General features: G+C 40.3%; 1 protein-coding gene across 1 annotated transcript in view; it reads right to left on the reverse strand.

The window, feature by feature from the left end:
- The window catches only part of LOC134754620 (ATP-binding cassette subfamily C member 4-like), a 62,972-nt gene that overhangs the window by 28,380 nt on the left and 20,044 nt on the right, over nucleotides 1-14,548 (reverse strand). The window contains exons 5-9 of the mRNA XM_063690950.1: nucleotides 14,208-14,305; nucleotides 12,555-12,752; nucleotides 11,750-11,876; nucleotides 5,220-5,348; nucleotides 4,289-4,473 (exon numbers count right to left, since the gene is read on the reverse strand). Of these exons, the coding sequence (XP_063547020.1) occupies nucleotides 4,289-4,473; nucleotides 5,220-5,348; nucleotides 11,750-11,876; nucleotides 12,555-12,752; nucleotides 14,208-14,305 (737 nt within the window). The remainder of the gene's footprint in view (nucleotides 1-4,288; nucleotides 4,474-5,219; nucleotides 5,349-11,749; nucleotides 11,877-12,554; nucleotides 12,753-14,207; nucleotides 14,306-14,548) is intronic.

The following is a 14,548-nucleotide window of genomic DNA, read 5'->3' on the forward strand; positions in this document are numbered from 1 at the left end:
ACAGAATTAATAATATAAAAGTTTCGAATTCCTTACTTGTTGTTTTTCTTATTTTTTCGAGAAATGTCATTCTTCACTCGTTCATATCTCGGTACTCGTAAAGTAATGACATACTTTCCGCACTAGCATCGAAATGTACTATTCTCTACGCACATATCGTTAGTGCTCTAAATGCGTTCAGAATTGACCAGCATTATTACAACCAATTTTACTATGAGAAATTTCTTATCTGTGGTAGTAGGTAAAATCTGTACTTTAATGTTATTACGTTATAGATTTTAATAAAGTTATGAGTTTAAATTTGGAACAGCTGTCAGAACTCAAGTGGGTCCCTATTCTAGTATTCTAGTATATATATTAATATACAACAGTTATCGAAACGAAACGTCAATTCAGTATGTTTTTTTATTATAAACAGCACGACATTTGATCCCGAGTGACATGAGAATAGGGACTTCATTCGTTTGTCTATAATTTAAAATAATTTTTAAGAAAAAAAAACCGACTTCAATGGGGGATGCCGAAGGTGACTTATTGTTGATAGTGCACAACCAGCCAATGAAATGAAAAAGACAGCATCTTTTGCCTAATTATGTAGAAAAGGAGGTAAAACCACCCCACTTTTCTAGTAGCATTTCGTTTTCGTAAGGGTCGCAGTTCTAACCTAACCTAACTCAAGTTCTGATAGCATTTCATTTCTGTAAGGGTCACAGTTCTAACCTAACCTAACCCACTTTTCTGATGGCAGTTCGGTTCTGCGAGGATCGCAGTTCAAAGCCACCCACCCAAACCTAACCTAACCCACTTTTCTTGTAGCATTTCCGGGTCCGAGTCTGGGTTCGGATCCGGGTCCGGGTCTTAGTCCGGCTGTCCGGGTCCAAGTTTGGGTCCGAGATCGATCTGGGTCCGGGTCCAAGTCGGGGTCCGGGTTCAAGTCCGGGTCGGAGTTCGGTCCTGGTCTGGGACCGAGTTGGGGTCCATGTCCAGACCCAGGTCCGAGACCGGGTCCAAGTTTGGGTCTTGGTCCATAACGAAGAGAATAAATCGCCAAATTCCTAAACGCCCGCGTCCGCGTCCTCTTACAGGCCAATTAGCTTACTTAGTTCCGTCGCGAAGCTATTTGAGCGAATCATTCTCACTCGGATTCTTAACTTCACGGTCGCAAATTCAATCGTCATTGACGAACAGTTCGGGTGTTCCGCGCAGGGCACTCGTGTGTTCAGCAGGTGCACCGCCTCACGGAGCACATCTAAGACGGTTTCTCACGGCTAAATGGGGTAAAGACTGGTGCGATCTTTCTCGACGTAGCAAAAGCTTCGACAAGGTCTGGCATAACGGGCTGATATACAAGTTATATCAGATCGGAATGCCGGACAGACTCGTACTCATAATAAGAGATTTCCTTACGGACAGCTTTTGTTACAGATTGGAGGGAACGCTATCAGCCCCACACCCCATTAGGGCAGGAGTCCCGCAAGGCTCCGTCCTCTCTCCTACGCTCTATTCGTTGTTCACAAATGATATTCCAAGACACCCGATGGTGCAACTTGGTCTGTTTGCTGATGACACCGCGCTTTTCACGTCTCATTTTCGCCGTGACCTTATCCGGAAATACCTCCAGGAGGCAATCTTCGACCTCGGTCGATGGTTTCGTCTTTGGCGTATTGAAGTCAATCCGGATAAGACGCGGCGATCATCTTCCACCCTACTTTCACCGCACCGGTCGAAAGGAGGGTGGAACCGGTACGGCTACTTGACCAACCTATTCCGTGGGTGAACAAGGTCAAATATCTTGGCGTCACTCTCGACCGTCGGCTGACTCCGAAACCACATCCGTAGGTTACGTAACAGAGCGCTGTTCGTATTAGGAAGGCTCGGAACGATAATTAACAGGTTTAGTAAAATGTCACTTAGAAATAAGCTGACCCTTTACAAGACCTGTGTTCGTCCAATCATGACATACTCAAGTGTGGTATTGTCACACGTGAGTATGTCAAGTCTCAAGCCCCTTCAGGCCGTTCAAAATCGTTTCCTCCGTAGGGCGACTGGTGCCCCGTGGTACCAGACGAACCTCAGTTTGTACCGTGACTCGGGGCTTAACTCCATTTACGGTTTCTTCAAGCAGACTTCGCGGCCTTACTGTGATAACGCTCCGCACCATAAAAATCCGTTAGTTAGAAAGGCTGCGAACTACATTCCCACTCCTCCACCTCCCCCCTTTGAAGTAACCCGAACCACACTGGTTAGGGGACGCTCGGTCCGTCGTCCCAGGCACACACTCACGGATCCGGACGACGCAATCTCAGCGTCCATCGCTAGGATGGCCGCTGAGCGTGCGGCGTCCATCGCGGACACAACGCGTACACAAAAACTTGCCCGCCGGCGGGGACGTCCACCACGCGACCAACCCATTCCGTGGTTAACATTCAGTCCCTTATCAACCCGGTAGCCTTCTCGGCTAGGCTAGGTCGTAGCGAACCAGCGACAAAACTCCCATTAGCTCGATCCCTTTACACCCTCAGATCAGGTTGAGACCGCTGAACTGATCTGCGCTGGAGCGAAAACTCTTTAGGAGTAATCCAGCGTAGCAAAACCGTCTCGTGTGATGCGGAAGGGTTCTAGATTTTCCCCAGGCTACCATCCCCCCACACAGTCCTACCGCTCTACTTGCCCTAGTGCAATAGAGCCCGTCAGGATAATAAAAAAGCCGATAATCATTCGTTAGCTAGCGGTCTAGCTTGCTAACGAATGATTGCTGCTATCCTCAAGGTAAACCAATAAATGAGCACGGGTCGAGAACGTCACCGCCCTAAGCTTCATCCTCGGTTGACCTTTAGTCTAGCGGTGGACATCCCCTGAGAGATCAAGCAAGGAGTGAGAACGCCACAGCGTACCACTTTACGCTCACACGTTATATGTTTTATGGCTAGGTACTTCACTTGTATGACTTGATTTTGTTCTATTATAAGTTACAACCAATAAAATACTGGTTTCCATTTGGCGTCTCATTCCATCTCTACAAACATAATTATATATTTTATAATTTTAGAAGTTATTCAAGAAAATAGGCAAAAAATAACTCCCCCCCCCCCTCCCCCCTTTATCTCCGAAGCTACTGGGTCTAAAATTTTGTAGTAGAGAGTCGGACTTAATTACTTAGTTATTGATCCGACCCCTACGGGTTTTTTAAAGATATTTCACTCACATTTTACACAAAATAGGGTAATCCCGGGGTAGATGGCCATAAGGGCGAGATTGCCCATCGAAATATTTCACGATTCTAATGGCTAGATGTCGCTAGTTCTAGTTTAGTACGCTTCATGTGATTCATGTCATGCTCAAGAGCAAGGATGTGGCCAAAATATTGGGGAAAAATATTGTAAAAGTACGTAAAATCCTTGTTGATTGTTTTAACACTTTTAAATAGTGATAACATTTTTAGATGGTTCATATTTTACATGGTGGTGATGCTAGTGGCTTATTCCAATGGTGTTATTTGATTTTGGTGCAAAGTATACGGTTATATTTTTGTTCTAACCTAAATAAGAATGAAGCTCGAGTTTCAACCTGTTTTGATTTTAGACCTGGTCTTCTCTTCCGGACAAAAAGGAGAGATGGCCAGTTCAAGTTGGGGTATTATGGCATATGACCGTGAAGGCACATAGTGACGAAAATGTATCTATCACGGATTAGGTATTCCAAAGGTTATCAGACATCAGTGGCGATGTCCCCGTATGCATGATAACGAATAAAGAAAGAAAATGTAATTCATTTAGAAAGATAACTATTGCAGGTGTGTGAAAAAATATCGCGAGCCTCTTCTCCTGCATGACGGCATTGAGTGTGCTGTTTGCTGGTATTAGGTGGCATAAACGGGGTCTTGAGAAGAAAAGGGACTCGGGAAATAAAAAATGAAAAATTAACAAATACTAAAATGAAGACTTATGTTATGGCCGCCTCTCCTATAATGGTATGATCATCACTCCCGGACACCTCGGGAGAGATGGCCAATTGTAATATTTTTAGAACAGTTTTTCAAGCTGATCGCAATAGTTTTTTTTTGTAAATATCATGTTTAGGTATTTTATAAATCAAGTTTGTAACCTTTTAAGACGAGTAATGAAAAAACAAAAGAAAGCTAATGTATGTAGGCCAGTGATGTAGTTTTACGGAGTTTTTCAATCTTTACCTAGTTTTAAAAAAAACATCGAGGGAAGAAGAATAATGTCGAGGCCTACAAAATAGTTCTTCGTACCTATTTAAGTAATAAATAGATTAATTGTGTTACCTTTCCGCACCCAACCGATCCGATGATAGCGCACAGCTTTCCTTTTCGAATGCGTAAAGTAATGTTTTTAAGAGCTTGAAAGTTGGGATCATTCGTCCAACTGGCGCAGACATCGCGGACGTCAACCGCCACCTTGTCCAGCTGGGACACGCTTCGGCTGAACTTTTTGTCGTGCGGGGCGAAGCCTTAAAAAAAACAAGTACGGACTCAAAAAGGGCACGAGAAATATTAACTAGGGTTGACCCAGGCTTGTTTGAGGTGTTTTAGGTTCGATTTCTACCGAGGGTTCTTTGTTTAAACGAGTATATTAGGATATGTTTCTAGTTAGTTTCCTACAAAAACAATCCCTCGGTTTTTCACCCTAAGTTGATATTATTATCAACGGAATAGGAATAACTGAATAAATACTAAATTTAATACAGTATTTTTTAAGTAGTTTTGTTTTAATGTTAGTTTAGTTTTAATTTGTTTTCGTTGTGCTATATTTAGGATAACAATAATTGTATGTAATTTTTAATATGTATTTTTATTATACATAATTGAATAAAGAGAAATAATCTGTCGGGAAAAAAAATACAACTATACTTAAAGGACAATTCTATACATACCTAAACATAGTTATAAACCCAAACATTTTTTCTTATGAAGTCGAAGTACCTAACTATTTAAAGCATTGTAAAAACATTCCTTTGAATTCTTTTTATTTAATATTCGGGCATGTTAAGATTACTAGTACATGCCCGAAAAGTTAAACTAAATAAGGTAATTGTCGCGAAATCCGACGGAATAAAAGATGACTCACGTTAGCCTGACGTGCTAACGTGAGTCATCACGTGATCACCGGTCACCTGTCATAGAAAATAATGTGTGACGGACGCGGGCCGTTCTAGCGGCAGTCATCCTTAATGAAAAAAATACGTTGACAGTTTACCGTTGGAGGGATCAAGGAAGTCGTCAGTGGTGAGTTGGTAGGACAGCGCGCTGACGGGCCGCTCGCTCTTGCGGCGCGGGAAGTGAAGCTGCGTGCCCGGCTGGCTCGGCACCAAGTCAGATCGGTCCTCTGGAAATATTTACCTATGTACCTACTACATTTGGCAACTGCACCAGAAGTGTCTTGTATAGGTATTTAACACATAAAAACTTTGTATAATAATGCAATCTTTTAGTGGGATGCGTAACTTTTTATATGGCCATTCAAATTAAGGACCTAATACTTACTTCACTCTTTGTTAAGGACAATTTGGTCAAAAACGTTCTGTAAAATGAGTCTTTCCTGTGGACAATACAATAGTTAACAATTTGGGTAGGTACAATTTTCTAAGGCTTTCGTCATACAGCTTTTAAGAAATATTATAAGATAAAACTATGAAAACGGATTATATCGCGTATATTGAATTTAAAATACATCCCGACGTTTCGAACTCTTTACAGCGTTCGTGGTCAACGGGTGACTGAGGAAAAATTACAAAATGCAAAAATACCCACATACTAAAATAATGAACAATCATAGACTACAAACTTTAAGGCTGGTTGTACATGCAAAATCGGTTCATAAGGCTAGTTTTACACTATAATTATTTTTCAAGTAAAGATATATATATATACGCGATAAAAAACTATGCCGGCTCCAACCCTACACCACGGACCCGAGAAGATTTAATTCCCTCCTAAATTGTAGGAGGGTATCCCAATATGGGACCGGCAACAAACTCGGCGGGACACATCTTTTCAAAACATCAGAATATCCAGCATCATCCGACACTACGGTCTCACAGTCTATGTCTCGCTTGCTCCTTTATCAGGTGGACTACAGGATCCCAAGCTGGTGGTAGAGAAAAGCCATCTTCCCTATTAAAGTTTGGATATTTCTTAATCTCAATGGCCTCGCGCAGCATTCTGGGTATGTAACGCTTCTCCTTGGCAAGAACCAGAGGCTTATCAAACTTGATTGAGTGATTGGCTTTATCCATGACATGCTCACAGACAGCAGACCTAGGTCGACGGTGCTTGACATCAGCTATGTGTTCCTTCACCCGAGTGGAAATGCTCCGTTTCGTCTGCCCGACATATGATAGGCCACACTCACAGTCCAGCCTGTACACTCCTGCAGTCTGTAGAGGGGTATTGCATTTTACAGGCCTCAGGAATTGTGACATCTTCTTCATTGGCTTGAAATATGTTTTTATAGAAGCACGCTTCAAGATGTGGCTGATCCTGTCCGTGACCCCCCTGACAAAAGGCAGAATGGCAGGCCTGCGCTCAACTGTGGGGATCTTAATGTGGGACCTCTGGTTGACCCGCGGTATCCTGAGCTCGTTTGCCTGGAGCGCGCGCCTGGCATGCTGGAGCTCCGCGGCCAGATGCTGGTCATCACATATCCTCTGGGCTCTCTGAAACAAAGATTTGCCTACTGTAACAAGTTGACTGGGATGGTGATGCGATTTGCCATTTAAGTACCTATCAGTATGAGTAGGTTTCCTATACACAGTGCGACCTAGGGTGTTATCAGGATTTCTTTTTACCAATACATCTAAGAAGGGGAGAGAACAGTCTTTTTCCAACTCCATAGTAAATTTTATTTTGCTATGGATGGAATTTAGGTGATCCAAGAAAGTTGAAACACTACTTTTTGGAAGTATAGTAAAAGTGTCATCTACGTATCTTTTAAATATCTTCGGTCGCACAGGAGCCAATGAGAGTGCCCTCTCCTCGAAGTCCTCCATAAAGATGTCAGCGACTACTGGAGACACCGGAGACCCCATGGCCACGCCGTCGACTTGAAGGTAGAATTCACCATTCCATAGCAAGTAGCCAGATGTAAGGCAATGTTCCAACAGCTTAGCATATTCCTCTGACATGTTCTGCTCACATAACCTCTTCTTGACAATTTCAATGCAGTCTTGTACCGGTAGGCTTGTAAATAGCGACTGGACGTCAAAACTGACCATGATCTCATCATCAGTCAATGTTAGGTCTTTAATCTCACCGATGAAATGGTAAGAATCCTATCTATACGGCAGGATGTTTCGTCATTATTACGGAAAGCCAAGCCTCCAAAAAGGAATTTGCCTAGAGATGAATTGGCCGCGTTGAAAACGTTACGCGATGATCCAGACCTTACTATTCTTCGAGCGGATAAGGGAAATGCGACGGTTGTACTTAATACTTCAGATTATAACCAGAAAATTAGGGAATTATTAGCGGATACTACAACCTACAAACATGTAAGGACGGACCCGACTATGAAAGTATTGAAAACCACTAAAGAACTAATTAGTGATTACTCGGACAGCCTTGATCTGAATGTTGCAAGTTTAGTTCCTGACTGCCCCGTGCCTCCAAAGTTGTATGGGTTGCCAAAAATACACAAACCTAGTGCCCCACTACGTCCCATAGTGAGCCAGATAGATGCTCCCACATATAAATTGGCTCAGTACCTCGCGGGAGCCCTCTCAGCATTACGTGGTAACACTAGGACGCATACAAAGGATTCTTACCATTTCATCGGTGAGATTAAAGACCTAACATTGACTGATGATGAGATCATGGTCAGTTTTGACGTCCAGTCGCTATTTACAAGCCTACCGGTACAAGACTGCATTGAAATTGTCAAGAAGAGGTTATGTGAGCAGAACATGTCAGAGGAATATGCTAAGCTGTTGGAACATTGCCTTACATCTGGCTACTTGCTATGGAATGGTGAATTCTACCTTCAAGTCGACGGCGTGGCCATGGGGTCTCCGGTGTCTCCAGTAGTCGCTGACATCTTTATGGAGGACTTCGAGGAGAGGGCACTCTCATTGGCTCCTGTGCGACCGAAGATATTTAAAAGATACGTAGATGACACTTTTACTATACTTCCAAAAAGTAGTGTTTCAACTTTCTTGGATCACCTAAATTCCATCCATAGCAAAATAAAATTTACTATGGAGTTGGAAAAAGACTGTTCTCTCCCCTTCTTAGATGTATTGGTAAAAAGAAATCCTGATAACACCCTAGGTCGCACTGTGTATAGGAAACCTACTCATACTGATAGGTACTTAAATGGCAAATCGCATCACCATCCCAGTCAACTTGTTACAGTAGGCAAATCTTTGTTTCAGAGAGCCCAGAGGATATGTGATGACCAGCATCTGGCCGCGGAGCTCCAGCATGCCAGGCGCGCGCTCCAGGCAAACGAGCTCAGGATACCGCGGGTCAACCAGAGGTCCCACATTAAGATCCCCACAGTTGAGCGCAGGCCTGCCATTCTGCCTTTTGTCAGGGGGGTCACGGACAGGATCAGCCACATCTTGAAGCGTGCTTCTATAAAAACATATTTCAAGCCAATGAAGAAGATGTCACAATTCCTGAGGCCTGTAAAATGCAATACCCCTCTACAGACTGCAGGAGTGTACAGGCTGGACTGTGAGTGTGGCCTATCATATGTCGGGCAGACGAAACGGAGCATTTCCACTCGGGTGAAGGAACACATAGCTGATGTCAAGCACCGTCGACCTAGGTCTGCTGTCTGTGAGCATGTCATGGATAAAGCCAATCACTCAATCAAGTTTGATAAGCCTCTGGTTCTTGCCAAGGAGAAGCGTTACATACCCAGAATGCTGCGCGAGGCCATTGAGATTAAGAAATATCCAAACTTTAATAGGGAAGATGGCTTTTCTCTACCACCAGCTTGGGATCCTGTAGTCCACCTGATAAAGGAGCAAGCGAGACATAGACTGTGAGACCGTAGTGTCGGATGATGCTGGATATTCTGATGTTTTGAAAAGATGTGTCCCGCCGAGTTTGTTGCCGGTCCCATATTGGGATACCCTCCTACAATTTAGGAGGGAATTAAATCTTCTCGGGTCCGTGGTGTAGGGTTGGAGCCGGCATAGTTTTTTATCGCGTATATATATATATCTTTACTTGAAAAATAATTATAGTGTAAAACTAGCCTTATGAACCGATTTTGCATGTACAACCAGCCTTAAAGTTTGTAGTCTATGATTGTTCATTATTTTAGTATGTGGGTATTTTTGCATTTTGTAATTTTTCCTCAGTCACCCGTTGACCACGAACGCTGTAAAGAGTTCGAAACGTCGGGATGTATTTTAAATTCAATATACGCGATATAATCCGTTTTCATAGTTTTATTTCATGAGTAACTATCGCGGTAACCGAAGACAATATTAAATATTATAAGATTTCAATGTGCCATTAGCGAGAAAAAATTGGCTTTAAAGTCCATTTTTATTTTATGATATCCACAGGAAAGATGCATTTTAAGTACCTGACCTATACGAAAAAACCAACTGACTGGTTTGGTCGCGGGAGATATGTAGGTATAGGTATACGAGTACATATAGGTAGGAAGTCTGTTGGTTTATCCGTTCAAACAGCTTACAATGTCTTTCAGGTCAATACGAACGTACTCTGCCATCAGAATGATGCCTCGTCTCAAAACATGTACGGACAAGTACGAGCGAAATGCACGGTAACTGAATGATATCAGTTAAATGTCGTTCTAATATCAGTGTACGTCCGATATGGCCTGTCTGACAGATGCACAGATGAATACGTTTACTTTTATGGCTTTTAGTCGGAGCCCCCACGGGATTATCATAGGTATTCTTTTAACGACACCCGCTCGGAAAGGCCTCAATTATTGAAACCAGTGAGCAAAGCTGCATTCTATTCTCTAAGTAATTCCTCGACGTAAAGTAGTAAGATAGTAGGGAATAGTAGGATGAATTTTTAAGCGACGTTTAAATGGTAAATATGTAAGTATTAGTATTCATTTGCATTATAATAGATTTGTAACGTTTTACAATTAAATAGTATTTTTCTCACGCTGGTGAGATGGAAATTTATGAGTTTCACTCGGCAGCAAAGTTTATCTACCTACAGATGTAGTGAATAATCCTTTGTCATCATAGTTTCGTCATGCTACTTCAATCGGCCTCAGTACTTTTTGTAGTGACTGACTGAAATAACATGACACGTTAGAACGTTTCCGTGAAAATACGATGCACGATGGGAAAGGATTGTTCACTAAAATGTCTAAAAATATTTTAGGTGACAGCTACTCCATATATAAAAATGAACTGTCATAGGGAAAATGTATCATAAAAAAATTCTCTCCTATATTTATCTTGATCTATAAATAGGCAGAGATTGTAGTGAACAGATAACAACCCCAAGAATTGGTATTCTCGAATGCGGATCTAATTCCCAGTAGAACTCCGGCGAATCACAAATGTAACCCAATTTGATTGTGTTAGTGCTGCATGTGTCTTATGCTGTCCTATAATCTATTTATACCTAGATTCGTCATTTACCGAATGTAGGTAAACCTACTGACTAGCCATCTAGATTATGCATATTTTGAACTTTTTAGAGACCGTTATTATACATATAAACTGCAACCTTATACTTATACTGACCTATAAGGTGCAACAAAAATAGTGGTGTAAATTACACCCACACAAAATAGATCTTCACCTATAGATCACAGGAAAACCTATTAGAAATGTGCAGTCAAGCGTGAGTCGGACTTAATTACTTAGTTTTTGATCCGACCCGTACGGGTTTTTTAAAGACATTTCACTCTCGTTTCACATAAAAAATACATTGTTTAAATTGTGTAATGTTCGGAACCCTTAGAACGCGAGTCCGACTCGCACTTGGACGGTTTTTTATTTTAGGTTACATGTTATTCTAACTTTGTTATTAATTATGTTTTCAGTAAAAAAAAAATTACTAATACTTTTAGTCTCAAAACTCAGCTACATACCTCCATAGAGTCAAAGATTTAATATAAATAAGTGAATTTATAAACAAAAACATAACCTAGAGAGTTCAGAAAATAGTTAAAGCAGTGCGTGCAGCTGTGCGTGTCAAAGGTATGGACCTTATTGATTTTAAATAGTTGCTACCGGTGACCCACATATGAGGCAGATATTGTCAAAGTATTAAGCAACGTTAAAAAAATTCCCAGATTTTGTTAATGTATGACCCTTAAATTAAGCATAGTAATATTGTATATAAATACACGTGTATGTACAAATGTCACCGTTACTTATATCGGAAAGATTATTTACAAATTGCAAACAGAATTATCTTAGGGCCAGTTGCGCGTTCCAGGGTTAGCCAACTAACTCGGAGTTAACTGTTTAACTCTGCAGTTACCTGTACCGTTTAAACTTGTACAAACGGTTAACTCCGAGTTATTTAGCTAACCCTGGAATAATTAGAAAACTGTAGGTATTTTTACACTTTCGCACTTTACCTAAGTTAAAAATATAAAAATAGCTCGTGTTTTATCAGCAGCCCAACAAAGTACGTGGACGCCTAGAACAGAGTAGACTTCTTCTAAACTACCTCAGAATTTTTGGCTTTAACCCTAAATACTTAAATGCCCTCGGTTATTTTTAAGGTTTTTAAAGGCATCTTATTCTAAAGGCAGATTTGGGAACTTACCAAATGCGAGGAATTCCTCGACTCGTTTAAGCGTGACGCGCATCTCGGCCGTAAAGGACAGCACCAGAGGCAGGATCAGAGTCACTTTCATGCTTGCTGTGTTCATGAATTGCTGCAGCGGATATATCTGACAACACCACGAAGCTAGGATCATTTGAAGGCCCAAACTGATACTGACTACATAAATACACCTATTTCATCTCAGCCCGTACCGCTATATACTTCTGGATGTTTAAGGAACTGGTAAATAAAATCATAATATTATTGAGCAATTTCCAGCTGGCATATAATTAAGCATGCCAAAAAGGTACGCGAAGAACGCAGTGTTGTATGGAGATTGTTCGTCTTAAATATTTACCTAATAATTAACCACCAACTATTAGTGACTAGGTACGCCGGTATACTTCTTGAGGGTCATAGACATCATGGTTCTATTTCTTAATACAATTTGTTACCTATGTAATTAAAACATTTTACTGTATGCTGATATTTACGCTACAATGTAGTCAGTGAAACTAAAAAATAAACTAATATATTGTAATAACTGGATAGATTACACCAAACCGCACAAATTAACGGTACAATTGTCATCAAGAATCGATAATTATTATTTTATCTGTATAGCCGAGCTAAATACTACATCAATTATTGTAGACATTAAACAAATTGAGTGGATATATTGCAAAGTCATCAGAAAAGATATATCCTTCAACAGAAATCGATACACACGTAGCGCAGGAGATAAGAGCAGTGTAAATATGTATACAACATGTAAAAGTTGGTATATGCTACATATTTAACTTACCACAGATGCCGACATCGTGTTCCCCAGCAGGATATACACCAGGATAGCAATGAACAGCGCCGTCCTCTCCGTGAACATCATGAAGCCAAGAAAAACTGTCTTCAGAATTGTTGCAATTCTCACTTCTTTTAACTCTAAGCTTCTCTTTTTACTAATTACTTTTTCAAATGGTATCTCCCAAGCATACATTTTAATCACCTGAAATATTATATAAGATGTCTGTAGGTATACAGTTTTTTTAACCATGCCATGAAAATTGTTTTTCTTTTTGTTTTAATTCATTCAATTTACTTTTTTCTTCGCACCAATTGTATGACAGATCTATGGTTAAGTTATGGTTAGTAGAGATGCCACTTGGCTTGCACTAAAGTTTAAATAAATAAATAAGTCAAATGAACGCCATAACTCGAGGTCTTTGTAAAGAAGAGTAAGCGCTAACTACTGTGAAATATAATTAAGTTTATGTTGCTAACTCAAATTCCACGGTGAAATGGAAGAGCAATGGACTAATCCATCGTTTAAAATTCTAATCAACTCAAGTCCTATTTTTGTAGCTTGTATTGTAGAATTATTGTAGCTTTGGTTATCACGCTTAGATACAGATATAGAAGTTGATTATTTGAACACCTGTATTGATAGATCACTTGTAGTGTTAATCTAATCATAATAACACGAGATAGTATCAAGTGCATTGATGGCTTTTAGTTTCGTATTTATTACTGTGCTTTACCTACGCACATATCATCAGTGCCCTAAAACGCGTTCAAAAACCGTAGGAAATGACCAGCATTATTACAACCAATTTTACTATGAGACTTTCTTGTCTGTGGTAGTAGGTAAAATCTGTACTTTAATGTTATTACAGTATAGATTTTTGTAAGGTTATGAGTTTAAATTTGGAACAGCTGTCAAAACTCAAGTGGGGCGTCTGTGTTCATGAACAGGATAATTATGTTTTTTTTTTTTTTTTTTCCATCTTTATACGGCCGTGTCTCCTAAACCTTGCGTTGTAGCGCAAAAATAATCAAATATTCGTTCCCCCAATGAGACCCCTAACGTAATATGCAGGGCGATCAATCCAAATATGGGTCAGTATGGAGAAGTCAAAAATTATGAGAGATAGCGAAATCTGTTCCTAGGAACCATGGCGTCAATTTTAGATTTAATAATAATGACATTCAAACTTTTTTTTAACTCTCATGCATAACCGGGAATCGAACCTGTCAATATTCTTTATGTAATCGCGTGTAGTGTTTGTTTGTATAATTGATCCTGAAAGTATAAGGACCAAATTTTGCTATGAAATTGGACCATTATTTTTTTGAATGCCATTATTATTAAATCTCAAATCGAAGCCATGGTTCCTAAGAACAGATGTCGCTATCTCTCATAGTTTCTGACTTCTCCCTGCCCATTTGGATTGCCCACCCTGTATAAAAAACACAATGAAAAAGAAAAACTATAGGGCTATATCTCCTAAACCGTGCGTCGTAGCGCAAAAATAATCAAATTTTCGTTCCTCTTTAGAGTACCCCTAAGTAAGTAAGTAATATTTACACATTAAATTTTTTAATTTTTTTTTTATCTATAGGACGGTAGGTAACGATGATGAAGATTTATTTATACTTTCAAGGGATATCCTGTGCATCTCACCTGTATTCCATTAATAACTTCGCTCATTGTCTTGACTCTATCGTCTGTTTTCTCAGCTGTGCGGAACCTAATCTTCGCTATTAGTCGACTGAGGCCACCTAAAACAATAGTTATTTGTTTTACAAGGGGGCAAAGTTGTTGATCAACCCCTTGTGCTAATATTAATACCCGAGCAAGTGAAAGATTCCAAAATTGAAAGGTTCGAAAATTGAAATGTTGAGCGTTGCGAGGGTTTCATGACACGAAGGTTAAACAAATTTTGCTACCGAGTGAAACATTAAAATTTTCACCACAGCAACGCAAGGAAAATACTAAGTGTAATATATCAAACAAAATCAACG

Source organism: Cydia strobilella, chromosome Z (genome assembly GCF_947568885.1).
Source record: "Cydia strobilella chromosome Z, ilCydStro3.1, whole genome shotgun sequence".
NCBI lineage: Eukaryota > Metazoa > Arthropoda > Insecta > Lepidoptera > Tortricidae > Cydia > Cydia strobilella.